This window comes from Eschrichtius robustus, chromosome 15 (genome assembly GCF_028021215.1).
Source record: "Eschrichtius robustus isolate mEscRob2 chromosome 15, mEscRob2.pri, whole genome shotgun sequence".
NCBI lineage: Eukaryota > Metazoa > Chordata > Mammalia > Artiodactyla > Eschrichtiidae > Eschrichtius > Eschrichtius robustus.
In genome coordinates this window covers 52,426,682-52,441,973 of record NC_090838.1, presented here as the reverse complement: position 1 = coordinate 52,441,973, position 15,292 = coordinate 52,426,682, and the positions used below count along the sequence as shown (strand labels likewise).

The 15,292-nt window shown below is 36.1% G+C and overlaps 1 protein-coding gene across 3 annotated transcripts in view; it reads left to right on the top strand.

The window, feature by feature from the left end:
* Positions 1-15,292, top strand: part of USP34 (ubiquitin specific peptidase 34) — a 235,613-nt gene that overhangs the window by 171,599 nt on the left and 48,722 nt on the right. For all 3 annotated transcript variants that reach the window (XM_068565002.1, XM_068565001.1, XM_068565000.1), the window contains exons 42-49: positions 4,637-4,820; positions 5,270-5,430; positions 8,642-8,707; positions 10,066-10,212; positions 10,301-10,357; positions 10,453-10,530; positions 11,205-11,299; positions 14,183-14,355. In XM_068565002.1, coding sequence (XP_068421103.1) covers positions 4,637-4,820; positions 5,270-5,430; positions 8,642-8,707; positions 10,066-10,212; positions 10,301-10,357; positions 10,453-10,530; positions 11,205-11,299; positions 14,183-14,355 — 961 coding nt within the window. The remainder of the gene's footprint in view (positions 1-4,636; positions 4,821-5,269; positions 5,431-8,641; positions 8,708-10,065; positions 10,213-10,300; positions 10,358-10,452; positions 10,531-11,204; positions 11,300-14,182; positions 14,356-15,292) is intronic.

The following is a 15,292-nucleotide window of genomic DNA, read 5'->3' as shown; positions in this document are numbered from 1 at the left end:
ATTTGTTGCAGGCCACCTTAAGTTCACTTACTGTTTGTAGAATTTTTTTTCTCAGTTATCTTTGTGTTCATCTTCAGTATTGTCTTTGATTTTTCATTTGTTTTTAGTTTATTGTCTTCAAGTAATTTTTTTACTCCTTCATTTTTAAGTCTTAACTCTCTCTGTTCTTTCACCTAGTTTTGTCTAGAACCTCCAGAACAGTGTTAAATAATAGTTGTTTTTATTGTTTATTGTTTACTAATAGTTGTTTATTGAGAAGGTTTTAATGTTTGTGTAGTCAAAACTTTAGTTTCCCATTGTGTTTTTGGTGAGATCAGAAACCTTTAGAAGCTTTTTTGCAGGAGAGGTATGTGGTCTGAATTAACATATTCAAAGCTTTACTCATGTTCTAGGGGGAGATCTAGACTACAGGTAGAGAACTAGGAGGGCAAGTGTGAGGGTTAGGGGTCCAGTTAAGAAGTTTTGCAGAGGGGTGATGATGAAAAGTGGTTGGACTTAGGATATTTATTGAAGATAGAGTTCACAAGGCTTAAATTTTGAGAAGATTGTGAGGTGGGAGAGAGAGAAACTAATCAAGAATGACTTCTCAATTTTAAGCCTGAGAAACTAAGTGAATGATAATGCCATTTACTAAGAAAGGGAAAATTTAGGATAGATAAGATTGGGGGTATGGGGTATCAAAATCAGTAGTTCTATTTTGGACATGTTAAATTTGAAATGTCAATTTGGTATCCAAGTGCAGGTGCTTAAGGCAGTTGGTATTCGTGTATTATTAAGAAGTTGTCCTTATCGCCAGGATACTAAAAATACCTGTTCTACTGTAATGATTTTACTTTATTATTTATTAATTTTTAAAAATTTCATCTAGAATTTATTGAGGAGTAACTGTTTTCCGTGAAGAGACTTATAGTAAATATTTTAGGCTTGCCAGGCCACATATGGTCTCCCTCACCACCACCATCACCACCGCTACTGCTGCTGCTGCTTCCTCTCCTTCCTCTCCTCTCCTGCCTCCCTGCTTCCTCTTTCCTCTTCTTCCTCCCTTCTACTCCCTCCTCCCTTCTCCCTTCTTCTAATTCCCCTTTAAGAGTATAAACCCCACTCTTATCTCTACTACCTTATATAGTACCTAGCAAATACATGTTGAACAAATGGATGATTAAGACTCAGTCGTGATTCTTAAGAACTGACAATCTAATGGTTCATTTGTTCAGCAGGTAATTATTGAGAAGTCTGCCTTATGCAAAATTTGTATGTACCTTCACAAATAATATCATGACTGCTCATGATATTTGTAATTCATGGTAAAAAATAAGAGCCATTAAAGGGATACGATCAGAGGTATGGAAGATCAGATAGTATTGACGGGATTAGGAAAGGCTTTGAGGAAGATAAAGCTTTTGTAACTACGATGAAGTCCTTAAGTAGAAAAGTAAGGGAAACATTTAAGTCACAGAAAAGAGTATGAATGAAAAATCAGTCCTAGGAAACCACTGAGTATGTGCAGGATATTGAATGATTAGTTCAATTTGGCTTGAGCTTGGGGAAATACAGAGGAGGTAATTTGGGGAAACTAGGTGGCCATCTGTTGTGGTCACAGGAGGTTATTTTTATATGTACAGTAAAATAAAAGCATTACTTTTATAATTTAAAAGGGGGGCCTTTCAAGTTTTTGATCAGTCAAATAATGTCAGAAATATGCTTTAACAGAATAAATCTGGTAATAGATTGAGAGGCAGCATACTTTTTCAAACTCTTTTGAAGTGGTCTTCAAACATTTATTGCTCACATATTCTTTAAAGAATTTTGGAAAACCTAGGTGTCCTGTCACAGATTTTTTAATTTTAAGAAATTTCTAGATTTTTTTTCAAGTTTAACTATTTTTTTAAATTGAAGTTGATGTACAATATATGTTACAGGTGAACATCATAGTGATTCACAATTTTTAAAAGTTATACTCCATTTAGAAAAGAAGAGAAAAGAAAAAAAAAATTAAAATTTATTTGTTTTGGTTGAGAACAATGAGTCAAAAAAGATCTCTAAAATATAGCACTTACAGAAAAAAATAAATACATAAAAGTTATACTCCATTTATAGTCATTATAAAATATTGGCTACATTCCCTGCATTGTACAGTTTATCCTAGCTTTAAGTATTTTTAAAGGATATTATTTCCAGAGTATTGTTGAAATTGATAAAAATAGTTATTTCCTATGACTACATGATGTTGTCTTAAATTTCTTCTGTATTTAATTATCATTACATGTATTTGGACATGGGCAATCAAAGCAATGTAAATAGACTTTGAATTTTGCCAAGTAAGTATGAAACATTAAAAATGAAATTTTATTGAAAATTATGCATTAACAAGAAGGGTATGTGGCTTTTAAAATTAATTCGTATAGTTGTAGATGGATATTCCTTATTAAGCTAGAATGACCATGTATTCATTCTCTTCCTACTTTATATTTCTATAGATAGAAGTTGTGAGAAACCTTGTTTCACATTGTTTTACAGTGAGAAACCACAGTGAGGAACCGTGCTTACATACTGTTTACAGTAGGAATGTTCTGTTTTAACAGTGTTATTTAACTCTTTGAATTTCTTCTGAATTACATGTCAAAGATCACACTCTATCATCAGAAATTATTTTTAATATTCTCTCAGGTATCAGTTTGAGGTTCTTCTTTCTGTTAAGTATACTAAAATGGCTGTACCATTATTTATCAAATGGATATGTTAATATATATGTTACTCTTTCACTTAAGGACACCTGCTTTCCTGGGAAACTCAGAGTGAGGAAAATAAAAATATTGTTCATTTCAGCATGCTTTTACCAACCCTAATGTTTCAATAAAATATTTTTATCACAGGCTTTAAATATATTTTGTCAGAACTTTGGAGCTGTGGTTATTTAGCTCATTCAGTTTCTAGATCTAAACTGATTAGCAAAGATAGTTCATTGTTAAACTAGTTATTTGCTAATTCTGTTTCTGTTTGAGTGAGTGACTTTATTTTGCAGTTCATGTAAATATGTTACTCTGTGTCTCCAAGACAGTCATCTCACCTCTGAATTATAGAATAGACAAGACATAATCTTACTGTCAGTCTGTCAGCTATATAAAATAAGCCTCTATTCACCTTCATTATTTCTTAGCCAAACGTACCTTTCTCTGCCAAGTCAGGAACTATGCACTGTACTTTCTTTGACAGTAGTGAGATGGAGGAGGTGAGGTCATTAATGGGAAAATATTCTGAATTGTCCTTCATTTGGTAACCTGTGTCAGAGGTTCCCTAGACCACTCCCAGATTCAGTGATTCACTAGAAGGACTCAAAGGACTCAGCGTGTAATTGTATTCATGACAAAGCTTTATTACAGCAAAATAATAGAAAATGAAATAAGCAAAAGAAAAAGCATGGGGCCAAGTGTGGTGGAAATGAGGTACGCCCTTCTGAGAGTCCCCTCCCAGTGGAGTTGCATAGGACGTGCTTAATTCCCCCAGCAATGAGTGTGACAACATGTTTGAGGTGTTGTCTACCAGGGATGCTCTCTTCAGCCTAGGAGTCCAGGGGTTTTATCAGGGGGTGGGTCATGTAGGCACATAGTACCTGCATAACTGACCACAGTTAATGAAATTCCAGACTCCCAGATAGAAAGCAGGTATTCTGCATATACGAAATACAAATTGGTACAGTGAGCCACTTTTATCACTTATGGAAAGTTTTATAACAGAGGAGGGAACTGTTGACCATTCAGGTGTTCAGGTGACAGCCAGGAGCCAACTTTACAATGCAGCCTTTCTAAGGATAGCAGGGTCTCGGTCTTAACAATATTACCTCTTTTCTATACAGTACCCCAGGAGGTTTTATACCCCAGAACAATGTACTGTTGTAGTACTTGCTAGTACTTGCGATTGAGATGGGTGAGGGAGATAACTTTCTTTGGAATAGTAACAAAGGACCAATTAAAGAACAAGTGGGAAAGGTGGCCCTTTCTCAGGCAGATTAAATTTAGGGAAAAGCATATCTAGAATGGTAAAGCCTTGCATCTCAGTTTGAACTTCACTGGTATTGAAGTTAAGAGCTTGGTGTTTTAAATCCTTAGTATAGCACCTGCCAAATGTGACTCCAGGCGAGATGCTTAACCTTTTTTGTTTGTTTTGTTTTGAGACCTTTGCATAGTATCTGGCACTTCTAAGTGCTCATTATGGGTAAGTTGCTGCTTTGGCTGCTACTGCTATTTTAATTATTAGAGTGTAGTAAGGAGAAACTTAAGTAAATGCAGAGGCATTCAAGATAGGGAGTAATGAGTCCTGAGATAACACGTTTGGTCACTGAATGGAGTGGAAAATAATAGCATTGTAGATGCCACTCTAAGAATGAGCTATAAGGTATCAAGAGGGAGAGAAGAGTGAAGGTGAAGCTCCTCCCCCCATTCCATTTCCCTAAGAGAAATGAACATTGGGAATACTTTCAGATGATGGTATATGATGCTCCTTTAAGTTTTTAAAGTCTTTTAATAAATTGTAGATTGTCATATAGTCCATTTTACTCTATGTAACTTATTAATTTTATTTGGAATATAGTTAATTTCCAAGTTTAGATAATATACTTGGTCTTTCTTTTTTTTTGCAGGAATTTTTAAGAGATATCTTCAATCTCCTGTTTTTGTTGCCTAGTCTAAAAGATAGGCAACAGCCAAAGTGCAAATCACATTCTTCGAGAGCTGCTGCTTATGATTTGTTAGTGGAGATGGTAAAGGGATCTGTCGAAAACTACAGATTAATACATAACTGGGTTATGGCACAACACATGCAGTGTGAGCATTCTTCTTTTCCTTTAACCTTTCTAAATTTTGTTTGTAGAAATGAGATTTTGGAGGGCATGATTTAAAGAAAGAATTCACCATTCATACATTTTAACATTATAAACTGTTGTTGCTAGGACATACTGAAGTTAAAAAGTAAACATTAGTTTTTGGGGAAAAAACAGTTGTGATGGACTTTTTAGAGATATGTGAAATACTTTGGCACTTTTGAGTTAAATAATTTAGTGCCAAGTAAAGACAAGTTTTGGCAGTCCTTTGAATATTTACGAATGAGTTAGTTTTACTATGTGTTCTTACCAATTTTAAAAATTACCATATGTTTTATGTATATATATGAACTAAATAAGTAATAGATGTAGTGGCTGTTAATGAAAGCAGAACATATTATGTTTAATAGTTTGTTTGGGGGGGGCATCCTTTCCTCCCTCTTTTTTCAGCAGCTCATGCACCTTATAAATGGGACTACTGGCCTCATGAAGATGTCCGTGCTGAGTGTAGATTTGTTGGCCTGACTAACCTTGGAGCTACTTGTTACTTGGCTTCTACTATTCAGCAACTTTACATGATACCCGAGGCAAGACAGGCTGTCTTCACTGCTAAGGTACAGTTTTCCTTACTTTAAAAATTAAAACTATAAGGACTTCCCTGGTGGTGCAGTGGTTAAGAATCTGCCTGCCAATGCAGGGGACACGGGTTCGATCCCTAGTCCAGGAAGATCCCACATGCCGTGGAGCAACTAAGCCTGTGTGCCGCAACTTCTGAGCGTGCGCCCTGGAGCCCGTGAGCCACAACTACTGAGCCCACATGCCACAACTACTGAAGCCCAAGTGCTCTAGGGCCTGCGTGCTGCAACTACTGAGCCCACGTGCTGCAGCTACTAAAGCCTGCGTGCCTAGAGCCCGTGCTCCGCAACAAGAAAAGCCACCACACTGAGAAGCCTGCGCACTGCAGCAAAGAGTAGTCCCCACTCGCTGCAACTAGAGAAAGCACACATGCAGCAATGAAGACCCAACACAGCCCAAAAAAAAAAAAAAAATTAAAACTATAAAACAAAATTTTAAAACTTTGTTGATGAATCTTGATTCAATTTAGTAAAATATTGTTTGAGAAAATAATTTGAGTTAAAATTGACAAACTTTGGGCTTCCCTGGTGGCGCAGTGGTTAAGAATCCACCTGCCATTGCAAGGGACACGGGTTCGAACCCTGGTCCAGGAAGATCCCACATGCCGCAGAGCAACTAAGCCCTTGCGCCACAAATACTGAGCCTGTGCTCTAGAGCCCGTGTGCCACAACTACTGAAGCTCACACGCCTAGAGCCCATGCTCCGCCACAAGAGAAGTCACCGCAATTAGAAGCCCGCGGACCAAAACAAAGAGTAGCTCCCACTCGCTGCAACTAGAGAAAGCCCACGCACAGCAGCAAAGACCCAATGCAGCCAAAAATAAATTAAATTAAATTAAAAAATTTTTTGGACAAAATTTGATATTACTAGCTAACATATGTATATTTTAATTATTTTTACATTTCAATTGATTACTCCAAACACTAGTATAATTTCTTTATTTATCAAAGGAAAACACAGTTGTAGAATATACACACTCAGTGTATCAAATGAACATGATATTTTCAGTAAAAATAAATGCAAATTTTAATTATGTAGAAAATAAGCAAAGCCTAAAGCAAAGTAGGAAATTAGTACCAGAATCACTGAACTTATTTATCCTAAAGTAAATTTGATTGTGGCCTAGTATATTTGAGTAGGCTCTGCTTATGTTTTGTTAACTTGTGCATTGTAGTTTTCATTTTTTGTTTACCATGGGCTATTTTTTAGTTTGCCTTCTGCACTGCTTTTACAATTTTTTGGCAGCCTTTTTTTTTTTTTCAATAAATTTATTTTATTTATTTATTTTTGGCTGCATTGGGTCTTCGTTGCTGCGTGCGGGCTTTCTCTAGTTCAGTGAGCCGGGGCTACTCTTTGTTGCGATGCGTGGGCTTCTCTTGTTGCAGAGCACAGGCTGTAGGCGCGCGGGCTTCAGTAGTTGTGGCTCGCGGACTCTAGAGCACAGGCTCAGTAGTTGTGGCACACAGGCTTAGTTGCTCGGCGGCATATGGGATCTTCCCAGACCAGGGCTCGAACCCGTGTCCCCTGCATTGGCAGACAGATTCTTAACCACTGTGCCACCAGGGAAGCCCTGGCAGACTTTCTTTATGCTTGCACTTGGGTTTTTATTTTCTTCCATCATGTCATCTGGATGTCCTTGCATTTTTTCCCCCTTACAAAGTATTGCAATTCTTTATTTATCTTCAGTGAATCCTTACTATGTTTATGCTTCAGGGTCTCTAAAGCATACTCAATATACTCAAGTGGGTTTGTTTTTTGGCTTTAGTTAAATTGATGTTTTTAAGTTTATCATGTAACTGACTATTAGAAATAGTTGAATAATTGATTTCATTTAGCATGTGGAAATTTTTGTGACTAAATTTGGTTGCCCCCATCTGTATAATTTTATAGAACCACTTATCAAAGAAGCATGTATTCAGTGATTTTCTTTTTTAGGTGGTGACTTGACCACAATTTGTAGTTTCTCTTCCTTATATTTAATGATCATCTTTTAGCCATTAGCACTGTCAGGAATTAGTGTGTAGCAACAGAAAAAACAATCAGATGTGCTAACTGTGAATGAGTCTCAGAAATGGTATTTTTGGTTAAAAACTAAATTTAGACTTGTCTCTACATAAGGAATTCTTACAGAATAGAATTATTTTCTTTTCTGATTTTTCACAGAGAGATTAAAGAAAACTGCACGTATTTTACTTGTGGTAGAATATACACAATGTAAAATTTATCCTATTAACCATGTATAAGTATACAGTTCTGCGGTATTAAGTATACTCAGATTGCAACCATCACCACCATCAATCTCCAGAATTTTTTCACCTCCCCCAGGTGAAACTGTACCCATTAGATACTTTACTCCCCATTCTCCCTTCACCCATACCCCTTGCAGCCATTATTCTACTTCCTGTCTCTATGAATTTGACTACTCTAGGTACCTCATATAAGTGGAATCATACAATATTAGCCCCTTTGTGACTGGCTTATTTCACTTAGCATAATGTCTTCAGGATTCATCCACTTCTTCAAAATTATGACAGACGTAATTTGTAATGAGGATATTAACTATTTCATTGGTTATTTTAAAATTTTAATGAAATAGAGTATATCTAACAAGTGCCTGGCATGAATGTGAGACTCTCCTGTAAGGCTGGTGTTCAGGACCAAGTCTCTTGTGAATGAGTCTAGCCAGAATCCTGAATCTCAATTAATGTCCTTGAATATTTAGAGGACTTTCAAAGATCCTTGGCCAGTAGTACCCTGCAGTGTTAAGGATCTGCTGCTCTAGAAAAAAATAAAGATACGACTAGATGAGGGTGAGATGTCATTTGTTAATATAATATATTCTTTAATGTGTGGATTTATTTGTGGAAAAGGTGTTTTCTGTTCTTGCAAAATCGCCAACTTGTAAATGCTTCTGTTCAGCATTGAACCAAAAAGTGCTGATCTGGAAAGCAGTTTTAAGATCTCTTTATTCAGTTTCCTTACATAATAGTGATGGCCATATTTGTATAATGAACAAAATACTCCAATTTTTAAAATGCTAAAATTGTTAACGAAAAAATGCTGTGTTTTTCCTACATATGGCTAAAAGAATGAAAACAGTGTTAAGCACGTTGTAATACTTTCTTTTCTAGAACGTCTAATTTACCATCATCAGTATGTCTTAATGGAAAGTTTTTTCTTAATTTACAGTATTCTGAAGATATGAAGCACAAGACCACTCTCCTGGAGCTTCAAAAAATGTTTACATATTTAATGGTATGTTTGAGAATTGGGTATGGAAAACTAATTAGATATACCCGTTGACCAAAGGTGAAAACGTTAATTGGAGTTCATTTGTATTGGCCTGTCCTGACCATATACTCTTATTTTGCAAATTGACTTTGTCAGTTGCTGATGTTCTTTGTCATAGTGAATTTTAACTGTCATATTTCAGTCATCTACATTTTGTTAATTTATCCTTTGAAGAATTTCTTGTATCTGATCCATTTTTCATCAGAAGGTCACACCTCCCCCCTTAGTCTTAGGGTTTTCCAACTGATTTTTCTTTGTCCTTCTTAATTTGCACCCCCAAAACTATAAAAGTAATTAATCTTTAAAAAATAGCAAATCTTAATATATTACTCCCCTAGTTAAAACTCTTCAGTGGTTCTTTATTATGAAAAGAATAGTATTCAGGTTCAGTCAGGATGGCACACATCCCCTGTGATTCTGCCCCTTCCCTTCAACCTCCTTTCTTATCCCTGCCCACATCCAGCCTCACCCTGTAGTAACTGTAAGCCTTTTGAAGCCCATCACGCTTTTGCTTCATCACTTGTGCAGTTATTTATGCTGCTCCTACTGCCTGTGGCACTCTTCCAATAGTACTCTTCTCCATTTTCTTCCATTTCTCATCCTTCAGGAATCAACTTGGTTTTCTTGAGAAAGTCTGTCCTCTAAGAGACCAAAAATTCCACAGAGTATCTCCATGTCACCATAATTCTGTTGTACCAGCACTTGTATTGAAAGTTACTTGTCTCACCCATTAGAATTTGGAGGACAAAGATCTTACCATATTTATTCCCATGTATTTCAGCTTGTGAGACTTAATAAATGAGATTTTTAACAAAATAAAAAGATTTGTTAGTTATCCCTTGAGTCCACTTATAATCTCCTTTTAACAGAGTTGGAACATGCTGTTTGAACTGGCAAAGCACTTTTACTGCTATTTTAAACTACTCCTAAACCAAGGTTCAGTTGATAGGAGAACTTATGCACCCTGCAAAGGCTTTGTATTTTATGCTTCACAATACAAACCTCCATCCTTTGAATCCCAAATTTCTTCCTAGAAATTCCTAGACTTAAAAAATAAAAGTTTCTTAACTTACGGTCATTTAAGCATCTTCTGGCACCAAGACTATTAAACTGAAAATGCCATGAGAATCAAACAGAAATGAAATAGAGGAGAGCATTTTCATACTTTCTTTGTAGATTTACTACCTGTTTCTTTGTTGTTCATTCAATAACCTTGTGATAATTTTTATTTTTATTTGAGATCTAGATTTATTTGATTGTTTTATAATCCTCCTCACTGCCCGCCTCCCCCCCCCACCCCACGCCCACCTTTTCTTTCACAGGAGAGTGAATGCAAAGCATATAATCCTAGACCCTTTTGTAAAACATACACCATGGATAAGCAGCCTCTGAACACTGGGGAGCAGAAAGATATGACAGAGTTTTTTACTGATCTGATTACTAAAATTGAAGAAATGTCTCCAGAACTGGTTAGTACCAGAACACTCAAGTTTCTTTGAAATTTTTACAGATTTGCTCAATTTTGGATTACTGACTTTCGTTTGTATTTTTTTAAAGAAAAATACTGTCAAAAGTTTGTTTGGAGGTGTAATTACAAACAATGTTGTATCCTTGGTAAGTATTCTCCCTGTTCTGTGCTTTTTGGAAATCTTAATGTATATTTTAGCTTATTATGATAATTTACCAATTTTTGGCTATTGATTGACTAGGATTGTGAACATGTTAGTCAGACTGCTGAAGAGTTTTACACCGTGAGGTGCCAGGTGGCTGATATGAAGAACATTTATGTGAGTAATGTTGTATATATTTTTTAAATTGTTTTCTGCTTTTAACTATTTGTGTATAGCAGGCTTATGTTTGTTACCTTGAGAGAAAATTAACTTTCATGTTTTCACCTATATTCTTCTTGTGGTGCTACTCAAATAAGAATTAAAGGTAGATCACAAAGCTGATTTTTCCCAATCAAAATTTAAATTCTTGAGTCTTTTAAAAATGTAGTAAGATTCAGAGCACCTTGTCAATATTTTTACTAAATTTAAGCGTTTGCTTTTTTTTTTAAATTTATTTATTTTCGGCTGTGTTGGGTCTTCGTTTCTGTGCGAGGGCTTTCTCTAGTTGTGGCAAGCGGGGGCCACTCTTCGTCGCGGTGCACGGGCCTCTCACTATCGTGGCCTCTCTTGTTGCGGAGCACAGGCTCCAGATGCGCAGGCTCAATAGTTGTGGCTCACGGGCCCAGTTGCTCCGCGGCATGTGGGATCTTCCCAGACCAGGGCTCGAACCCGTGTCCCCTGCATTAGCAGGCAGACTCTCAACCACTGTGCCACCAGGGAAGCCCTAAGCGTTTGCTTTTTAAAAAAATGTTTTCCTCTGTGCATTCTGCCCAAATTGTAATTAATGCTTTTTGTATTTTTGCATGCTGTAAACAATAATGTGAAACTCTTAAGTGTGGTTTTATACACAGGAATCTCTTGATGAAGTTACTATTAAAGATACTTTAGAAGGTGACAACATGTATACTTGTTCTCATTGTGGGAAGAAAGTACGAGCTGAAAAAAGGTATGCTTTTTGAAACGTAATTTTCGTCATTTTGATAAATCATCAAATGGAAGTAAAACACAAACTTAGGATAAATTAATGTTAAACTTTTATGAAAATTATGTGATTAAGGTTATGGTCAGCTGCTTGGAACTCATTCTTATGCAGCAATTTTTCATTCAGTTATGCAAGTAAACTTTCAAGCACTCTTAAATCTTTTCAGATTTTTTTTTTTCCTTTTTATTAATCAGATACTTACCAAGGTCTATATGATTGCTTAGCTCTCTGCCGTGCACTCAGTGGGGCATGATAAGGAGTCTACTCATGAACTGAAGACCTCTGAATCTCTAAAGTGAGAGATTTTTTTTCTTAAGAGCCAGCCATAAGATGGTTGGTTTAGGACAGAGTAGTTGGTTGGGTAAAGATGTTTCAGTCCTACCGATGAACATTGAAATTAGATTGAAAGAGCATCTTATGTAGTTCGTTACTAGGAACAAAGGCAGAGAAGTAGTAATAACCTTGTAAGTACAAGAAGTCTGGGATTCTGCCAGCCTGCCTTAAGTAGAGGATCTGCATTTACTAGTAATAGAAAATAAGATTGGTAATATACAGTGACATCAAATGATTAACATCTAGATTTGAGGATTATTTGTGTAGGTGATTGATTGAAGCCATCAGAACATCTGTCTGAGAAAGAACTTAACCGTTGGCAAAGAACTCAGACCTAAGCCATCCTAAAAGTACAGAAGAAAAAGTGACAGAATCAAAGCCAGGAAAGAAAAAGAATCAGGACAGGATGGTAACCCAGAAAATGGGGAAGAAATTTTCAAGAAGAAGTTACTCATTCAATTGTCGTAGTCCACAGAGATGAGGAAGAAATAACAGCTGAGTAAAATCATTGGATTTTTCAAAAAGGTGGTTTAGTGATGTGTTTTTGCCAAGTTGTAGCAATAGAAGCAGAGTCATCAGAGTACATGGCATGAAGTATATAGATCATTCATTTTAGCAGTTTGGCAATAAGTAACAGAAAGGAATGTGGAATCTAGAAAGAGCTTTGGGATCAAACAGGAGTTTTCTACATGAAATAGATCTGAGCATGTTTGAAGGCAGAGAATGAAAAGCCTTCTCTTAAAATTGCTTAATAGAAGATTTTTCCAGATAAATATGCATTTGAAAACAATGATACTCTTTTTCTCAATCTCCAGAAGTCACGTTGGTTGCAAGAGAGAAAAGTTGTAGATGGATGTACTCAAAAGAAAGCATAGCTAGCTGTGCAGGCAGTTACAAGTAGAAGACAAACTCATCTGACTAGAATTATGTTAGGCTAAAAGTTAAGGACTTAAACAGACTTAAAAGTTTGTTACTGTGGAGTAATATAATGAGGAGTCAGAAAAGATCATTGAGAGGCTATGTTCTTTGGAGAATCTTTTTAGTTGGAATAAATAAACTTATTGAATAAATTTGTCATTCTTGATAACCTTTTACTTATGGAAGCATTACTTTATCTTGGCTAATATGATTCTACTCTTTTTTTGAAATACTGTCACGTCTCTCCCAGGCAAAGTATTATTCAGTCCTTTTGTACTCTTATCATACTTTTAGTTGTCTATAATAACATAGTAAGTGTTCACCAGAAATGGGCCAAGGATCATACTCTGTTTTGTCTTTGAACTCTGGTTTTCTCAGTGTATTCATTCTTTCCTGAATAATTTTATCTACCACCATAACATAATCTCTGCTGACATGCTAATGATTCCCAAATCATTTTACCTAATTCAGACGGCTTTGCTTTGCTCTTCCAACTGTCTTACCTTGTATGTCTGGTTAGATTCAGGTCGTCTCTTCAGATCTGTTTATATCTTAATGCATGGTTTCACTGCCCTCCACAAGTCCTTTAGTGATTCTTAGCTGTCAGGATAAAGTTCATACTCTAACATTACACACAAGGCCCTTCATATCTTGACTTCTTTATACTTCGTAACCTCATCATTTACCAGTCTCCCAAATAAACAATAATGATGAATTTTTAGACTTCTTATTCCATCTGCTTGCGACATCCTTCCCCTACCTTCCTCGTCTCCCTAAATTTCCTGTTTAAAAGAGAAACTAAGCCCTTGGTTTAAACAGATTTTGTTTTAAATCCTATATACACTGAAGAATTATTCCCTGAAATTCATATTTTTCATAAATCCAAGTTTTTAAGTATATTTTGTTTAAACTGAAAAAAAGTTTTTTTAAACCTGAACTAGCAGTAAGTCATACCATAAGATTTAGGTAACCAGTTAACTTACTCTGCTGGTGCTGGTGCTGCTGCTGTTATTGTTGTGGCTGTAATATGAGGCTACGCTCCTTGAACGCTGTTGGCCAGGCAGCATTCTAAAAGTAGTAGGGAGTAGGCACTTTAACTTCCATTTACAAATCAGGAATTAAGCTCTGAGAGGTTAAGTAACTTTTTTAGGGTCATATATCTAGTAAATGTTACAGTCAGGCTTTGCAATTCTGCTGTACAAAAATAAATGCTTATTTAAGGTGGAAAAGAAAACTGTGAACCAAAAACCTCCTTGCCTTTGAAATATGATGTGACTCCTTTTTATGCTTCCGTAGCACCTTTCATAGCTTCATCATTGCATATACCATAGTCCCCTGTAGGTTTTTTATTTGTTTTCCTATAGACACAGGAAAGTCCTTTCAGAATGGAAAAAGTCATGTAAGAGGGGGATAGATAGATAGATAGATGGATAGATAGGTTGAATGATTGATAGATTTAATAAGAGCGTGATTTAGAGTACTATTTATTATTTACTCTGAATTGAATATTGAAATAAGTGTAGTGTAAATGTAATTGATAATAGCTAGAGTACTTCTGAAAGATAATTTTTAACAAATTTTGTTCTTGTCTTTCAGAGCATGTTTTAAGAAATTGCCTCGGATTCTGAGTTTCAATACTATGAGGTATACATTTAATATGGTCACAATGATGAAAGAGAAAGTGAACACACACTTTTCCTTCCCATTACGTTTGGATATGACACCCTATACAGAAGATTTTCTTATGGGAAAGAGTGACAGGAAAGAAGGTAATGGAAAATCTTTCTCTTGCCTATGTTTATTGTAAGTCTTCATGACAAGATAGCCATATTTATAAAGTTGTAATCAACTACACATTTAACAAAATCAAATTGAATCTTATAAAGGAGAATGTTTTTAAAGACAATATGGCATATTCAGTCAGTTGGCCAATAAACGTTTTGTATCTACTAGGAGTGTGTTCTAGGCACCTTTCCAAGTGAATGAGATAAACATGGTTCCTGCCCTTGAAGAACTTAAGTCTATTGGGCATGGCATATATTAAACAAGGAATTATAAACATGAAGTGTTGTCAAATAGTGAATGTATCACAGATTGAGGGGAATCGGGGGGGGCTTTCAGGAGAAGGTGACATTTAAGCAGAGCCTGAGGAAGAGCTAGAGAGAGAGGAGTGGAGAAACTGTAGTGGGGGACAGGGGGCTGATTAGGGGATTGATGAGATAGGCAAAAGGGTGGCAGCCAGATCAGTTTTTTTTGTAAGCCATGTTAATAATTTTGGTCTTTATTTCAATGTGAAACCATTGGAAAATTTTAAGCAGGGAACTGAGATAACCAGGTGGGATCTTGGAAAAGGTTATTCTGACTATAACCATAGAAATGGATTAGAGGATGATAAAAGGAGTGTGGGGAGGCTGTTATGGTAAACCACAGTAATAGTAGCGCAGATGAGAAAGCATACCAACCAGTAGGGTTGGAGAGGAGCGCATGGCGATAGAGTTAGTAGAACTTGATGATTGAATGAATAAATGAATCGAACAAAGTTATTGAACATCTATCCACCAGTTAACTTGCTATTATAGTAATAGGAATATAGTGACAACAAAGAACAAGGTCTCTGCCCCTATGAAGCTTACAGTTTAGTCAGTCTACTACTAGAGGAAGGAGGAGAAGTCAAGAAAGGTTTCTGGCTTGATCAGTCAGGTGAAT